General features: G+C 42.6%; 1 protein-coding gene across 1 annotated transcript in view; it reads left to right on the plus strand.

The window, feature by feature from the left end:
- LOC124556265 (latent-transforming growth factor beta-binding protein 4-like) overlaps positions 1 to 18,598 on the plus strand; it is a 505,946-nt gene extending 487,348 nt beyond the window's left edge. The window contains exon 8 of the mRNA XM_047130251.1: positions 18,263 to 18,598. Within this exon, the coding sequence (XP_046986207.1) occupies positions 18,263 to 18,388 (126 nt within the window). The 3' untranslated portion in view covers positions 18,389 to 18,598. The remainder of the gene's footprint in view (positions 1 to 18,262) is intronic.
- Positions 18,599 to 18,872: the final 274 nt, after the last annotated feature.

Consider the following 18,872-nt stretch of genomic DNA (forward strand, 5'->3'; position numbering starts at 1 on the left):
CAATAACGTTGTTCTGCTGATGGACACAGGAATAGTTCAGCGCCCCAGCGAAGCCATGGCACAACACTGTTCATCGTGTTAATAGTGAGTGGAGCAGAAAAAAATATTGATTGTCTATAAACGTGAGTGTCAAATTTCTGCAAAATTTCTAACTTCAGCTTTTGTATGAGAGTATCGTGTTTATTGCAATAAGTTTATTGTTGTGGTTGGGATAAAAATTAAGTAGATTGAAGTTAAGCAGAAATCTCTGCTGAATTTCGTAAGCAAAGAAAGAACGTTCTGAATCATCTGAAAACTGAGCATCTGTTGATATTAGTACATCGCAAATTAATTCAAACTCAGGTGATGTGATAGCGATTTCGAGAGATAAAAGAGATAGAAGTAGTAAATAGGTTATTGCCCAATTCGTGAACGAAGTTCATATTGGTGATTTCTGTAAATGACAGTATTGTTGAAACCCCAATAGGTACCACAAGAATGCTATGTATTCTCGGCACATTCCAAGGTAAATCTCCATTTTCCAAAAACACAAGATTCAGGTATTCCAGGTTGGCACATTCTAAACACGTGCACGGATCGTTTTTTAAATGTTGTGGTCTTTTTAAGCTAGATTTGTCGAGAAAGGTCGACATGAACACTTCGGTCTTTCTGATATTTTACAAACTCCACCATAAACCAACAAGGGAATGGTTCATTTCGACAGTTCGAAATCTACCTTTTAATTTTTCACATACGAAAAATACGCCTAAAGAAATGCACTGTCAATATTTTAGCTCATTCGTCACACTGCGAGCATTTTAAAAAATATTTAAGATACTCATTTTTGATGCACGAAGAACCACTTGTAACAGAGATTTGTACAGCCCTTCCCGCCTAACGCGCGAGTCAGCTATTAAGTAGACGCACCCATGACAAGAGGAAGTAGCACCGCGTGGCGCGAAGCCAGAAGTGCACGCACGCAAATTTTAAGCGCTTGACCTATACCAAAAATATCTCAGATCACTAACTTTTTGATTAACTTGAAGTTCATACTGACAGATAAACAACTGCAGAGATATAACTGTCACACAAGTGGCTAGCAGAGGAAAGAAAATCAACGCAGTGTATGACGATACATTACAGACGACTTCCATCAATCAGGGCTAATTTTTTAACATGAAATATCTTATAACAATTCCTGCATCACATTTGTTTTGATAATGTTTGAAATAATCCATATTTTACTAACAATGAAACAGTTTCTTGTCACTAAAATGCGAAGTGTCTGTTGGATGACGAAAACAAAAATTGTCCTTACACAATGTGCATCTGAAGAAAGAAAAAATACTGCATTCATGCACTTGACAGTAATTGCCAGTTTTGTTTAGACGGTATTTGGATGGATTAATTAATCGTTGTGGCCGCTGTTCTGAACAGTGTGTTGAAGCAGACATTTTTGATCGAATTCGTTGAACATATTGATGCAAACCGATAACGTTCAAATGACTATGTGTTTAACAATACTATTACGCTGAGAAACCTGAAATGACGAAGAGGTTCTGAAAAATGCTTTGCACAGTTGAAAATTTCCTTATCGAGAGGCTCAATCATAATACTGGTTCCGCGTGGAATCCGAATTATATTAACAGTTTTATTGTCATCTTGCTAAAGACAGCGGGGTCGTTATGCCCAGGTCAAGAGTCGAATATAAGCAATGACTTATTTTCGGTAACTGGTAAGAAGACATTCCGGACGTAATATTAAAATTATTCTGTCCTATGTATACCAGATTTTGCCGGCCGCGGTGGTCTCACGGTTCTAGGCGCTCAGTCCGGAACCGCGCGACTGCTACGGTCGCAGGTTCGAATCCTGCCTCGGGCATGGATGTGTGTGATGTCCTTAGGTTAGTTAGGTTTAAGTAGTTCTAAGTTCTAGGGGACTGATGACCACAGATGTTAAGTCCCATAGTGCTCAGAGCCATTTGAACCAGATTTTGTTTCATCTATTATAAGATATTTGCAACTAAACAGTCCCCTTTTTTAAATTTGTTGTCCTAATTTACCTTGACATTCCCGAAGACAGATATAACGCTGCGGAAACAGTAATGTACTGATACTTATCACGGACATTATTGGATATGAATGTGTCATTGCTCTGTCAACTTTGTCTTTTATTCACTCGAAATAGCAAATTGCGGTTTGCTCGCAGTTTTTGCACGAAATCTGACTGGTTGGCTTTGTATGCAGTATTTCAGGGGACAACAGGAAAATTTGTCAACACGTCAGCTTCGAATTTCTCTTTAGTGTAACCTATTAATGACATCTCAAAAAAATGGTTCAGATGGCTCCAAGCACTATGGAACTTAACATCTGAGGTCATCAGGCCCCTAGAACTACTTAAACCCAACCAACCTAAGGACATCACACACATACATGCTCGAGGCAGGATTCGAACCTGCGACCATAGCAGCAGTGCGGCTCTGGACTGAAGCACCTAGAACCGCTCGGCCACAACGGCTGGCAATTACATCTCCTTTACACGTTTAAACTACGTACTTTTGGGATTTCCTTTTCTGTGTAATTTCCTGAATCTGTTTAACTAGGTCAAAGATTCCTGGAAATCAGTAATGTTCATCTCACTTGCAACTCAGGGGCACAGTCTTGTCAAAAAATGTTCAAATGTGTGTGAAATCTTATGGGACTTAACTGCTAAGGTCATCAGTCCCTAAGCTTACACACTACTTAACCTAAACTATCCTAAGGACAAACACACACACACCCATGCCCGATTGAGGACTCGAACCTCCCCCGGGACCAGCCGCACAATCCATGACTGCAGCGCCCCTAACCGCTCGGCTAATCCCGCGCGGCCCCAGTCTTGTCGATCTCCCTCAGTAATGGTGCATTGTCTCTCACGAGCGGTTCTAAATCTTTTGGATAATTTTTCTTTTACACTTCATGTAAATATTTCTTCTATTTATACGATTCACGTACAGATTTTACGAAACGAAACCGCCTTTGCACACTATTTAACTTTAAATGTTATCTCCCTCCTTCATTTCGCCAAAAAATTAACTGAATCTTCTTTGTCACTGAAAGCTATTACTGTATATATTTCCTTGGGATAGGAGGGTACTTTATTTTTTCTGGAATTTAACTAGCAGAACTATTATCGTTAGAACCAAATTCATGAAATCGTCAGAGTTATTTCCTGTTTCTTCTAATGTTTTCACATATTCCAACGAAATGTCAGCATTGGAATGAATGTTCAAGAAATTAACTAAAAAATAACACACTTCAGGAGAAGTAGGTGATTTTGTTTGCATATCACGTTCTTCGTATTTCATCTTTGCAAGATTGAAAACATTACTTAATTCCACATTACTATGAAACTCTGGAACCTGCACAGACAGATGCTGTTAGCAAGCACGTACGAAGGAAACACAAAGAAAATTAATTCAGTTTTATCTCCACTGTTAACACTTAACGATACTGCAAAGGCAACTGCTAATTTTTTCGATATTAAATAAGTTGCAAATTCGAGCGAATAGTGACTGAACAATTTTGTCTGAGAAACTGTTAATGAAAACTGAAATTCACTTCATTAATTACGATCGTGTTCTGCCTTGTTATCATTCTGTTTACCGATGTGTCGTTAACCAAGGCTACGCGCCTGCCGTGTTGCACATGTGCTGTCTGCTACAGTTACGATATAGTTATACATTGCTCCAGCTGCCTGGTGGGCTACGGATTTGGCAATTTGCAACATTTTTTTAAAAATATTTGAAGTGTGTGTTAATAGCTAAGATTTTGGATCGGTGCATCTTTCGTTGTTTTCTTCCCGTATAAAAAATTTACGTTGTGACATGTTGGATGGGACCGTTCCATTGTAGATGAAAGAAAGCTATAGAAAATATTTATGGTCATGCACAGACAACGTACCGCATAAACGTGTCGAACCCTCTAACAGAATTTTTCTATTTTAAGATAGCAGAAGCAAAGAAAAAATATGTTGTGCATCAATTGAACAGAGGAAGCACACGTCAGTATGATAATCACTGGATAATGCTTATCTCAGTTGTAAAAACTGCTGTCCTGTGTGGCCTGTAGGAACTGGTTCTTCGCCGGAGACACGACCCCGGAAATTTAGTTTCTTGTGACGACGAGTTAAATGATGGGAATTTTCGTTTTCCTCTGAGGTTTCAAGCTCAGGCTGACGATTTAGTTTTGCAAGTATATCTTCAAACTCGTCCTAAGGATTCAAAACCAAATAACAGAAATATGTGGTGATATTAAAAAACAGAAAATTGTCTGTAGAGTGAATAGTGCTAAGCAACCTTTCGGGAATGTGTGACAATGGTGTAATCATAAAAATGAGGCAAAGAAATAATTTCAGTCATACTGCAGTCTCTGTAGTAGTTGAGGTCGTGTGCTAACAAAGAAACTGGTCAAAAGGCAAATCCACTGATATCTGTCGTCAATCATAGCTGCTTCATTGTTTCTTCCGTACTAATCAAAAAATTGTTCTCCTTAACTGTTTCTCTTTGCAGAACGCTTCAAAGTCTTAACTGTGATATCGTTGCAGCATTACAATATGTTATCAGTTTGTCCAATGTATTAGAAGAAGTGGTGCGAGATAGGTATACAGAATTCAAAATTCTGTTTAGTGAGGTCTCGAAACTCGCAAGAAGAAGTCGAAATAACAATCACAATAGTGAGTTCTGTGTCCACAAAGAAATACCGAGACAACAGTCCTGCTAGAAGTGTGTAAATTTCCGTACCGAAAATATAGTGGAGTCTGTGAAATCGATGTTGCCAATTGATATTGCCAGAAACTTCGTCTGCAGCTGGAGAATTTCCAGTCTGGCAAAAGGAACGCTTAAAAATGGCCCAAATACACGACCAGAGAACTCTTTGGCGGTTTCATGAATATGCAATTCATATTACTTCCACAATATCAGAACTCAGGTCCACAATCCACTCTCCTTCTCAGTTTCAACGGCAGGCTTATAAAGAATATTTTGTACTTTTAAACCTTTTAAAACCTAGATACTGGACAGTAAAAATCAAAATAAACTGCGCGGCCTTGTTCGCAACTCAGTGCATCGCAGTTTTCCTGTTGATTCCGGTAGATTAGTAGATCACTTTCCCAAAATGCTACTACTGATAAATACTTTGCTACATACAAGTTCTAACAGCTATTCCTTGTTTGATTGTTTGTACAATGTCGATAAATATCCGGGATTAAATTGTATAGTCAAAATTGTGTCCTTATAAATGGAGACAAGACTCCACCCGCAACAAAATTATGTGTATGCCCATACACTACTCGTATTTTCAGCTTAATGTTTTTTTGTGCTTTTAATGAGCTGGGTGAGCCAAGCAGACGCAGACGCTTAGCTACACTGACAAAATCTTCAAAATTCGATTTCCCGGAAACTTTTTGCAGTGTTAAAGCAAACTCTGTGTTGTCCTGAAGACATGTGAGCAGGTAACCGTGACCACAGGCTGTAATTCTTCTAACATATTTCCTTGATTACTGTACAGTCCATTCAGATCTTGCATAGTACTCTCAAGTACACCTCGAAATATGGTACATAACGTCACATTACAATTCTGCTACCTAAAACAAATCAGTACAGTGGAATAGGACTGTGCGGTTGGTCCCGGCGGAGGTTCAAATGGTTCAAATGGTTCTGAGCACTATGGGACTCAACTGCTGAGGTCATTAGTCCCCTAGAACTTAGAACTAGTTAAACCTAACTAACCTAAGGACATCACAAACATCCATGCCCGAGGCAGGATTCGAACCTGCGACCGTAGCGGTCTTGCGGTTCCAGACTGCAGCGCCTTTAACCGCACGGCCACTTCGGCCGGCGGCGGAGGTTCGAGTCCTCCCTCGGGCATGGGTGTGTGTGTTTGACCTTAGGATAATTTAGGTTAAGTAGTGTGTAAGTTTTGGGACTGATGACCTTAGCAGCTAAGTCCCATAAGATTTCACACACATTTGAACATTTTTGAACAGTGGAATATCGGCGGGAAAACTACGCACGCTTTCTGCTATAAACTGAACGTACAATTTCCATCTGTTCCGTAACTGCATTTAATCAAAGGGACATGGACTTTTTTGCTTGGCGGTAAACATATATGAATTTGAAGCATGAACACAGTGGTAAAAATTTTATCCTTGTTTGGAGCACAATAACACTAGGTCATTAAGAAATACTATGCACAGAGATTATCTGGAGGATAACGGTGGAGGGTGCGTAAGCTTGTTGTATGTAGTGAAGTCGTATTGATATAGCTTTGCTGAAAAATGTTGGAAGACCTCCAGAGTATCGACGTTTTATACAAGTACTGGCAACTGAACCTCATCGTAAATAAATGTACTGACCCATTACTGTTCGATTAAATGGTCTCGGTAGATCACTGGAAACAGCGACAACAATAAAATATCTACTAGTATCCGTCTGCAGTGATGTAAAGTGAAACCATCACATAAAATTAGTACTGAGAAAATCAGATGCCAGTCTTAACTGAATCGAACATACGGTCCGGCTAATACCACAAGGAAATTGCATTCTCCCCGAAGAAAGTGGATTATGAAACTCTCGTCTGACCGATTCTCAAATTTTCTTCGTCTGATTGACACCCTCACCAGGATGGATTTCTGCAGGAAATAGGTAAAAGAAAAATGACGTCTGCGCCGCAACCCCATGAGTGGAATATCGGCCTGACCGCAGGTACAGTGCCGACTTTTACTTGGCCCCATATTCAGTTTGACAGGAGGCTGAATCTACCTGGAGCCGTCCTGGAGGGATTGGAACGAGAAAAAGTTTCTACCACTCCCCGGAATTGAGCATGAGATCTCCACTGTTGGAGTGCAGTGCTCTACCCGCTAGATCACCACGACCACTATGGGAAGAAGATAAAATCCAAACAAGACAGGAACGTTTCGTAGCAGGTTTGTAGATTAACTAGAATATAGAGACGGAAATGCGCATAAAATTCTTGTGTCAAACGTGACAAGAGAGGTGTTGTGCATCATCAAGAGGTTTATTGTTAACATGTAAAGAAATAACGTGCCAAGAAGTGTTAGGTAGCATGTACTATCTGATCAAAAGTATCTAGACACCTTTTAATGGACATTAATATGATGGAGTGTGTGCATGAACTCTACTGTGGACACTTTCGATGAGTTGTATAAATGCCTATGGAGGAATGGCAGCCCATTCTTACTTAACAGAGGCAACTAGAAAAGGTATAGATGTTGAACACTGGCGTCTGGAGCGAAGTTGAGGTTCCTTCTCATCTCGAAGGTGTTCGATTAAGTTAAGGTTGCGAATCTGCGAAGACCATTCCATTTCAGGAATGTTATTGTCCCCAGACCATTGTCCCACAGAAGCTGTTTATAAAATTGCTGATTATTGTGATGACACAACCAATCATCGTCTCCCAACTGTTCCTGTACTGCACGTAGCAGAAAATGCTGTAAATTGTATTCGTATTCTTCCAACTTTGGCTGTTATTTAAGCTTAATAAGGGGACTACAACTTAACCACGAAAAACACACCTGTACCGTAACACCATCTCCTCCGTACGACGCGCTTGGCCCTACACATGATGGCAGGCATTCGTCAATCCCAAACACTTTCATCGGATTGGCACAGGTTATAGAGTCATTCTTCACTCCAAATCTCTCGTTTCCATTTATATAATGCTCAACAGCGTCGCTCTTAACTCTGCCTCAAGAGTCGATTAGCATTTACTACAGGAATGTGTGAATTCAGGGGGGCTGCTCGACCACTGTACCCGATTCAACGCACTGCCACTATCCTAGCCCAACTTCTCGTTTACTTTAGCATTCACGACCGATTCTTTCCTCTGATTTCATGATACTTTTGAACAACCAGCCTCTGTAATGCTCGGCAGTCCCTGTCCGTCAGTACAAGAGATGTGACTGGTCTTGGTTACCTGTGATTATTCCTTCACGTTTCCACTTCACACTCAATCACCAACTGTTGACTTGGACTGCTTCAGATGATTTTAAATGTCCGTGACGGATCTGTTACGGAAGTGACATTCAATGAGTAATCCACATCCAACATCACTGAGCTTTGCTGACCGACCCATTCTGCTGTCACTGCTTCTGCAGTATGAAGACAATATTCCCGGCCAACTTTTATATTGATGGGCCTGCTCGAAGGACATCCAGTGGTCGAGTCCGCATTACATAGATGTGTCCAGGTGCTTTTCATTGGATAATGTATTATTTTTTCCCACATCTAGAGAGATTTCCACCAGAGTAATTACAACTAATGTACAGATACTGACTGTCGTTCTTCCCGCGCGTTATTCACAAAAGCAACAGCAAAGGGAAACAGGATCGTGGTATCAGCTATGTCCTCGCCTCACAATGCATGACTGCCTGCGGAATATTAATGTAGTTGTCCGAAAGAACATACAGCACCTATCCATACACTACTGTCCATTAAAATTGCTACACCAAGAAGAAATGCAGATGATAAACAGGTATTCATTGGACAAATATGTTATACTAGAACTGACATGTGATTACATTTTCACGCAATTTGGGTGCATAGACCCTGAGAAATCAGTACCCAGAACAACCACCTCTGGCCATAATAACGGCCTTGATACGCGTGGGCATTGAGTCAAACAGAGCTTGGATGGCGTGTACAGGTACAGCTGCCCATGCAGCTTCAACACGATATCACAGTTCATCAAGAGTAGTGACTGGTGTATTGTGACGAGCCAGTTGCTCGGCCACCACTGACCAGACGTTTTCAATTGGTGAGAGATATGGAGAATGTGCTGGCCAGGGCAGCAGTCGAATATTTTCTGTATCCAGAAAGGCCCGTATAGGACCTGCAACATGCAGTCGTGCATTATCCTGCTGAAATGTAGGGTTTCGCAGGGATCGAATGAAGGGTACAGCCACGGGTCGTAACACATCTGAAATGTAACGTCCACTGGTCAAAGTGCCGTCAATGCGTACAAGAGGTGAGGGAGACGTGTAACCAATGGCACCCCATACCATCACACCGGGTGATACGCCAGTATGGCGATGACGAATACACGCTTCCAATGTGCGTTAACCGCGATGTCACCAAACACGGATGCGACCACCATGATGCTATAAACAGAACCTGGATTCATCCGAAAAAATGACGTTTTGCCATTCGTGCACCCAGGTTCGTCGTTGAGTACACTATCGCAGGCGCTCCTGTCTGTGATGCAGCTTCAAGGGTAACCGCAGTCATGGTCTCCGAGCTGATAGGCCATGCTGCTGCAAACGTCGTCGAACTGTTCGTGCAGATGCTTGTTGTCTTGCAAACGTCCCCATCTGTTGACTCAGGGATCGAGACGTGGCTGCACGATCCGTTACAGCCATGCGGATCGCCTGTCATCTCGACTGCTAGTGATACGAGGCCGTTGGGATCCAGCACGGCGTTCCGTGTTACCCTCCTGAACCCACCGATTCCATATTCTGCTAACAGTCATTGGATCTCGACCAACGCGAAGAGCAATGTCGTGATACGATAAATCGCTATCACGACAGGCTACAATCCGACGTTTATCAAAGTCGGAAACGTGATGGTACGCATTTCTCCTCCTTACACGAGGCATCACAACAACGCTTCACCAGGCAACGCATGGCAAGTGCTGTTTGTGTATGAGAAATCGGTTGGAAACGTTCCTCATGTCAGCACGTTGTAGGTGTCGCCACCGGCGCCAACCTTGTGTGAATGCTCTGAAAAGTTAATCATTTGCATATCACAGCATCTTCTTCCTGTCGGTTAAATTTCGCATCTGTAGCACGTCATCTTCGTGGTGTAGCAATTTTAATGGCCAGTAGTGTATAATCGAGTCGCCTCGTGGGCTACGATTCCACCACATTCAGAGTGAATGCACAATCAAGTTCGACCTCCTGCTGAAATCTCAAAGTAGCGAACGTGGAGAGCATGGACAGGGACTGCGGATTGGTGGCGCTATATGGGAACGGGGCCTGGCTAAGAGGCGAACCAAGATAGCCCGCGCTATCGTGATAAATAGCGTGTTCGGGTGGCGCATTGTGTAACGCAGCTGCCTAGGGAGCAGGAGATCCCGGGTTCGAATTCCAGTCCAGCAGACTGTTTCATTCGGTGCCCATGACTCCGCAAAGACCCGATGCAGCTGACATCATGAGTTCCTTTCCTTTCTCCCCCTCTCCCCCTCCATATTCAGTTTATACAATACGTATCACTGACATGGATTCTGCGTGGTGTCTGGTCTTTTGGACATGTCATCGAGAACAGACATTACGATTTCATATAATAGCTTTTTTATGTGCGACTTGAAACTTTAGGATCAAATGGTGCAGTCGTGAAGTGTGAACTTCTGTTGGTTTCACAAATTGACGTAAATTGGCGAGAAGAAAAGTGTGTGCTGTTATGAGTGACGCCAGATTTCAGCGATCTTTCAGTAGACAAAACCTTAGATGAAGCCTGAATGGTCTTTGTTGAAAATATCGATGACATCTGTACCACAAATGGAAATTTGGAGAGAGCATCAATGAGAATGAGTAGTTTTATATATCGTATGGCTTTACCAGTGCAAGTGCGGTGTTGATATCGTAAATTTACATAACATAACATATAAATACAAATATACATATACACACATACATAATAATACAAACAGAACAAAGAACGGTCATTATTAAATCTGAGCAAAGTTGAAATATAACCACAGCCACAATTCGTCAAAAGGTTATGTCCAAATATGACAGCCATTTAATGGCAGCAGGGCTGGCCTCCACGACGTCTCTCCAGTCACCACAGAATCTTCGCAGTGGGCAATCTTGCACTAGATGTTGTAATGTTTGTTCATCAGTTTCACAGTCATACATTGGGTTATCATTGGCGCCCCATTTATACAGCATGGATTTAGTTCTCGCGTGTCCTGTTCTCACACGGCTAAGCTGGCACCAGATTTTACGAGGAAGCTGCATTCCTGGGAGTTGTTTGCTGGGGTCCTCTATATTGTGTCGGTTAATGTCACTATTGTTCCACTTGGTTTTCCAGGATTTGTGGCAGTCATAGGTATTTCCTTGAGCAAGTGTTCTGTCTTCCCATATTGGCGCTCTTGATTTGAGGCGATATCGACAGCGGTCATCTAGTACTTGGTGTATCGGTAGTACTCTTGCCTCATCTGCATGATTTACTTTTTGCCATGCCTGAATTGTTGCCTGCTGTCTACGGATTTCAGGCGGAGAGATGTTTGAGAGGACATGAAGCCATTTTAGTGGTGTTGACTTTAGTGTCCCTGTCATTGTCCTCATGGCTTCATTGACCTGGGCTTCAATCTTCTTTACATGGGCTCTCCTACTCCACACAGGGGCACACTACTCTGCCGCGGAATAGACGTGCGATATTGCTGCAACACGGGCTGTGTCAGCAGCACGGCAGAAAGTTTACACAAACGGCAACCGAACTGGACGGAGAGTCCCTCACGGTCAACAGCATCAAGTGCATCCTCAGCGAAGAAACCGTCTGAGCGCTAAGACAATTAATATCGGACCATCAGTCCATATTATGCAGTTAAACATCAGTCTCAGAATGAGTAGTAGCTTCCGAGGAATGGTCCTGGAAAATCAGTATGGAGACCTAACCAGGTTCTGATACCTTTGGCCAAGGAAAATGTTGTCGAAGCGGAGCTCACTGCTATTTTTGTCATTAACAGGCATTAAACCAACATCATTTCAATATTTTTGTCAATATTTTTCCAATATGCCTCTTCTCTGGAAATTCGTGTGAGACGAATTATGTACCAATGCCATTGATGTAGCACCTGTGTACCTTAGATTCAAGCACCGCAGAAACAAACACTCTTGTCTTACCTGATTCTGGATACACCAAAATGACACCTTTGTACAATGTAAGTGCATGCCTCATATTCCAAAAAGATTTAATCTGTGGTTGATAAAGTAACTTATCATTAGACCACTCCATAGGGATATAATGTTTGATCTTAGGCAATACGGTATCTTCAGGCACAAGTTCGTCAATTAAATATGGGTTTGTTGGAAATTTTTTCGCTGTGTCCAACCTACTGGTATTTGCTGCAAAACAAACATCATCTGAGTAGTCAGTTTTTTGTCTTACCCTGTAGGCAAACGCGAAAGCAAATCTGTGTTTGCGTGTCGCGCTATGGACCTGAAGAGAATTCCATCATCGTAATACGACAGAAGTAGCGCCCAATGCTGCAGGTGCCGAGGTGTTCATATAGGAATAGTTTTTTCGCTCCAGATATAGCCTCTAAACGTTCATGGTCTGTGAAGAGGATGACTATACGTCCGTGAATATAATAATGAAATTTCTTGACCGTAAATATAATCGCGAGAGCCTCCTCCTCGATCTGACGGTAACTACCTTGTGCCACTATCAGAGTCTTTGAAGTGAACGCAATTGGCCGCTCAGAACAATCATGTCGATATGACAGAACTGTGCCTATGCCATAGCCTTAAGGGTCTGCAGCAACTGTATTTTGCTCAGATCGTATGCCGTAAGACATTTTACATTAAGCAAACATTGTTTTAATTTGTTAAATGCGTGTTGAAATTCACTTTTCCAGTCCAATTTAGTGCCTCTTCGTCGCAAGAATTTGTGCATCTGTTCACTGAAGGAAAGTGCATGAGGAGAAACTTCCGATGATAATTTATTTGTCCAAATACAGTACTTAATTTCTTGACGTCCTTGGGAGCCGAAAGGTTTTTAATGGCGTCTGCCTGTTGCGGCGTTAGCTTTATTCCGTATGCAGCCAGTATGTGCCCCAAGTATTGCACTTGACACTGAAAGAACATGCACATGTCTTTGTTGCATTTCAAATTTGCCACTTGTTGAATTCTGAAACCAAATTCCAAATTCTGTGGAAGGTCCTGTGCAGTTGTGCCTGAGACAGTTATGTCATCAAGGTGGTTCATATCGTGTGGATCTTTGCGAATTAATTGTTCTAACTTCAACTAGGACAAACTCGGTGCGCTGGGTATTCCAGAGGATAACGTTTCCTAGCGGTAGAAGCCAAATGGAGTATTTATTTGGTGTCGTCCAAAGAGTGAGATCCAGCTTACAATTGGTACCTCACGACGGCACCACATACTACAGACAGTCGCTGTCATAAGCAGCCACAAATGAGAACCGTCTGCGAAGAGATGTCCTCAAGAGGTTCTACACGCCGCTGCAGACGGAGGATTACTTACATCAGAACACAGCGCCGCTCACCCCACTCTGTGTTCGTCGATTAAGCGAGCAGCACTAACGTGGACCAGATCCGGCAGTACTTGCATTATTAGTCAGAAATGTATAGCAGAGTTTAAAGTTAATTTTACACTCATATGTAACTGTTCTTCGGTATAAATCAAGTTATTTTAAATATAAACAATGTCCTTGTATTTGGCGACAGAAGCAGCAAGAAATATCTTGTGTCATTAAGTGGGCATGGATTGCATCCAAGTTCAATATTAGAGATTAAACTGTGTTACTCAAGTTACTAGTACTTTTGTGTGTGTTGTAATAATCGCTCGACCTCCTCCTAAAGTAAATCTAGGCTTGCTATAGTATACAGAATTTATCGCCATAAATCTCTGTGTCTTCGTCCAAAGGAGCTTGCAAATATGCTTTCTTAAGATCCAGCCTGTCAGAGTACACACCACTAGCCGATTTTAACATTATTTCTTCCGGGTTGGGAATAGGATATGAATCAATAATAGATTGAAGATCAATCATCGCTTTGATATCTCCACAGAGGCTAATGGAGTCGTTCAGTTTCTATACAACTGCGGTCGGCGTTGCCAATTGGCTGCTGGTTACTACTTCGATAACCTCATTCTGTTTAGACAGCCGAGTTGCTGCTTTACTTTACCTGTGAATTTCGCACAACATTCGGTATCAGCGTAATGTGTGCCTTGTAACAGTTGACACTGCTTATTGCTTCGGGAAAAATATAATATTTTTGTAACAGCTGATTTAATTTTCATTTAGGAATATCAGTTTGAATTTGGTCCTCTCCTTCGTGAATGGTGAACCCGAGAGCATTGAAGAGATCCAGCCCTAGTAAATTTGTTGCTTTATTTGCATGTTCAACTACAAATTTAGCCTGTTTCGTAAAATGTTTATACGTCATATCTGTAGAAAATTATCTTTCACTGGAATTTCCTAATTTCTATAACTGACTCTGTAAGTCCGTAAACTTTGGCATTTCTAATTTCAGTATGCCTCCAGATTAACAATTGGTATTGATTACCCTGTGTGACTCTGAAACTTTTTTGAAAGATTTTTGAAAATTAATTAGCACTTTGTTAACTCAAAGAGTTTTAGATGATAATTTGTTATTGCCAGAAAACATGCAATTCACGTGACGTTTAGACCGTGCAAGTTTCTGAATACACGTATGTTCGTTATGAACAATACTTGATTTTTTATTATAGATCATTGTGATGTGCTTGAGAGTCTGCTGTTTTTGTAGCTTGTGCTCCATTTTGCACATATCTGCCTTATGTCCTGCCTTTCTACAGTAATTACAATCTGCGTTTCGATAGAAACAATCGTCTGTTTTTGTGGTTTACGCCACAGCGTGAACAAGTTTCTGAACTTGTTTACTGATTATTTCAGTCGAGTAGTGTGTAAGTTCTGTGACTTCCGGGTCTGGCCCTCTGTTTTCTTGGCCTTGTCGGCTGTTAACATGTACTGAAACACTGTATTGCTTCCGCACATACATGAATTTGTTCGTGCGAGACAGCCTTCTAAATACGGGTCTGTTAGACATACTGGGCCCCTATTTAATTTATTGTCTGTATAAGGCATGATAAGCATGTCGCGAATTAGTCTGCATACGATTTCTGACATTGATCATTTTCACAACGAAATTTACATTCCCGACTCAATCTCTGTAATTCGGCCATCCGCTCTTTAGATGTTTTATTTGACATTTTGAAATACAGAGAATAATGTTTGTCTGGCGTTCAAAAACGCTCAAACGTGTGTGAATTACTAAGGGACCAAATTGCTGAGGTCATCGGTCCCTAGACCTACACATTACTTAAAATAACTCATGCTAAGAACAACACACACACACTCATGCCCCAGGGAGGACTCGAACGCAATCCGTGAGATGGCGCCTCAGACCGGGTGGCCACTCCGTGAGACTTTGTCTGGCGGCAGCAACATGAACTTGAGAGTCGAAGTATTTCGCAAGCTTCCTTTAATGTCAGAAGTCACTGGTTCACAAGTAGGTGACAATTTCTGAAGAAGTTGAAATACAGTGGGACTTGCATATGCTAATAAAAATTATCTTCTTTCCATATCACCTGATATCTGATGCGCAGCATAACGTTGCTCTAGTTTCTGGATATATTTGTTCCAGGATTCCACTTTTCGATCGACGGCCGGAAGGGGTTGTGGCGGAAATTTGAGTTTTCAGTGGCTGTCACTGTTGACCGTCGGTCTTGCTTTCTTCACGTCGGGCAAGAGCGCCACCAAGAGATTCTGGGTGGTTGGCAGTTGTTGCAATAATTTTGGACGGGTTGCAGGACGAATTTCAGTCTGGCATGTCTGAAAATCATGCTCGGAAAAGTTTACGAAGTTCGCAAAAATATTCCTGGAAAGGAAACGGATTAACGATACTGTAATCGAACAGGCAACACTAAAGCCATGCAGTGTTACCGCAAAGTTCAATAAAATTCTTGACCTGCCTAGTTTTTACTCTCTTTTTCACGTCGCTCTATGTTTGTGAGAATGATGTGCACTAACTCGTTGTCAAAATTTTCCGGTTTCTTCTTTCTCGTCGTCAGATGTTGAGAATAGGCCAAAATTGCCGACAACCTCTAAAGTTTTTCCACGATATCAAAATTGTTATCGATTTTTTAAATCTTCCCTCACCACCTAAAGGTTGTGAATGTAGTAACTGAATGCCACTATTGATTCAGCCCTAACATTCAGGGTAGCAGAAAACCGACGTAGCTCATTAAAGATAGCCATTGTTCACTTACTCCTTAACACTTGTTTAACAAGGTGGCGCTAACAAATGTGACAAGACGATAATAAAAAACCAATAACATTTGTTAAGAGTATTTTAAAAAATGCTTATTAACTTTTGTACTGTTTAATGGGTAGCACTGACTGTCCTGAACCTAGTACAGTCAAGCACGCACGCCATTATTGATCCTAATTCCCTCTAAATAGCGACTACTAAGTCGGAAGGTAGTCTTCAGAGCACTGTACTGAGCTGACTGCTGGCATTGATTGGACCTGTCTAGCCGCTGGTTCGTAACTGAGTATCCGCGACGCGGCGTGTTTCTTAGTTGTCGGTGGAAAGTTTTTATTGTCCGCCATTACAAGGCGGAAGCGATGTAGCCTGTGGTTGACAGCACTCCCTATGGCGTCTGTCTGCACTTTTTTTTTCAATGTATTGGATTTCGGTACGCTCCCATCTTAACAGTGAAAAGTCAGTTATGACGATACGAATATAAGGACAACGCACCATCAGGTACTCGGGCAAGGAGAATCTACGAACCGACCGGAAATCGAACCCGGTCCCCTTCGGTTAGCAATTTGCCGCACTGACCGCGCAACTCCCAAGGCGGACGTCCTCACTTTCGGCGGATGCGCTGCGGAAGGAAATAGTGTGGAAGTGGGAAGAAGTCCGCATTTATGAGCTCCATTTGGAAGCTGCTGCGTGGGACTGACAAGGGAACCTCCCTATCGCAACCCCCTCAGATTTAGTTATAAGATGGCACAGTGGATAGGCTTTGAAAAACTGAACACAGATCAGTCGAGAAAACAGGAAGAAGTTGTGTGGAACTATGAAAAAATAAGCAAAATATACAAACTGAGTAGTCCATGTCCACAATAGGCAACATCAAGGACATTTTCAGCGCAGGAGCGCCGTGGTCCCGTGGTTAGCGTGAGTAGCTACGGAACGAGAGGTCCTTGGTTCAAGTCTTCCCTCAAGTCAAATATTTATTTTCGCAAAGTTATGATCCGTCCGTTCGTTCTTTGACGTCTCTGTTCACTGTAATAAGTTTAGTGTCTGTGTTTTGCGATCGCACCGCAAAACCGTGCGATTAGTAGACGAAAGGGCGTGCCTCTCCAATGGGAACCGAAAACATTTGATCGCAAGGTCATAGGTCAACCGATTCCTCCACAGGAAAACACGTCTGATATATTCTATACCACACTGGTGACGGCATGTGCGTCACATGACAGGAATATGTTGTCGACCCGCCTAACCTGTACTCTTGGCGAATGGGTAAAAAGATTCTTCTACCTTGCCCGATTTAGGTTTTCTTGTGGGTGTGATAATCACTCCCAAAAAAGTGATGAAAACATAAGAGTCTGTCACATAAACTGCAACAAATGAATGCAACAGTTTCACAGTCGCACAGTTTTCCCTGTGGTCTGACAAAACATATGGTTTTAACGGTTTCAAATTTTTCCGTGTGTAGACCGTCAAATCATGCATATGTCCAAGCAAATCTGAACATGTCCTGGAACTTTGGAGAGCGAAGTTGATTATACAAAAATTAAAGTTTTCACACAATGGAGGACTTGAACCATGGACCTCTCATTTTGCAGTCGCTCACGCTAACCACGGGACCACGGCGTTCCCGGACTCGAACCTTCCTTGGTGTTTACATATCTTGCACATGGACTACTCAGTTTCTATATTTTGCTTAGTTTTTTCATAGTTCCACACAACTTCTTCCTGTTTTCTCGATTGATCTGTGTTCAGTTTCTCAAGGCCTATCCACTGTGCCAACTTATAACTAAATCTGAGGGGGGTGCGATGGGGAGGTTCCCTTGTGAGAAGCGCCAGGCGAGTGTTTATGCCGGTGTGACGGCGGCCTTCCAGGTAATTATTGCGTACCTCTTACCTCGTACACAACAAGCTTCAGTACTGAATCGATCATAGAACGCATGCTGCTTTCACCTATGACTTGCCCCAAAGACTTTGAAACTACAGACAAGTATGTCGTCTCTGCATTCGATGATTCTGTTCAAGCAGCCACCCAGCAAAGCTAACAGGTTAAATACCTAAATTAGATTGTTTATGGCTGACTTGCTTGGCAGTATATGATTCGTACCCTGCAATACTCCAGCAGAATTCTGGAAAGATGTTGAAGGATTTTAAGATTTCTTAATCACACAAACAACTCGGGCTATTATAGGCTGTCAAAAATGGTTGCGATTTCGACCATGAGAGGAAATGCATACCATCTGTTCCAGCGTAACGTCAAGCACCTGCACATCGGGCAAGTACGGAAGAGCAGAGTGGGCTGTGAGATAACGCTGACGGACCCCTCTCTAGGACGACACCGAGACAGGAGCGGCCTCTACACGAAGAGAATATAAGCGCCGCGCCACCTAGCCGCAGCCTCCCACTTGTCTCTCCCATCCTTTCCTACCCCCGTCCGCTGCCACGCCTGTACTACTGCATCCCAGCCGCTCTCCATCTTACCACACTCCATAACCTCGCCCAAGGTGGCTTCCGTTAACTCCCCCTCCCTGATGATGCCCTCGTCCTCTCCATCTACCCCTCCTACCAGCTTTGATCCTCCCCTTCCTCCTCCTGTGTTTTTTTTCCTCCAGGGCCCCCTCTTTTCCCCTCTCTCCCTCCTAACTTCCTCCCCTCTCCTCTCTCTCCCTCTCCTTCCCCCCTTCCCAGGCTTCCACACCCCCCATACGCTCTCCCCCTCCCTTTCTTCTCTCCCACTATCATCCCCCCCCCTCCCTCCTACCCACCCCTCTTCCCTATGGCAGGACCCCGACTTTTTCGTGCAAACACTATGTTTTAGTGCGCCGAAGTTCGTCGCCACTGTACTAGTGTTTCTCTTCC

Source organism: Schistocerca americana, chromosome X, assembly GCF_021461395.2.
Source record: "Schistocerca americana isolate TAMUIC-IGC-003095 chromosome X, iqSchAmer2.1, whole genome shotgun sequence".
Lineage (NCBI taxonomy): Eukaryota > Metazoa > Arthropoda > Insecta > Orthoptera > Acrididae > Schistocerca > Schistocerca americana.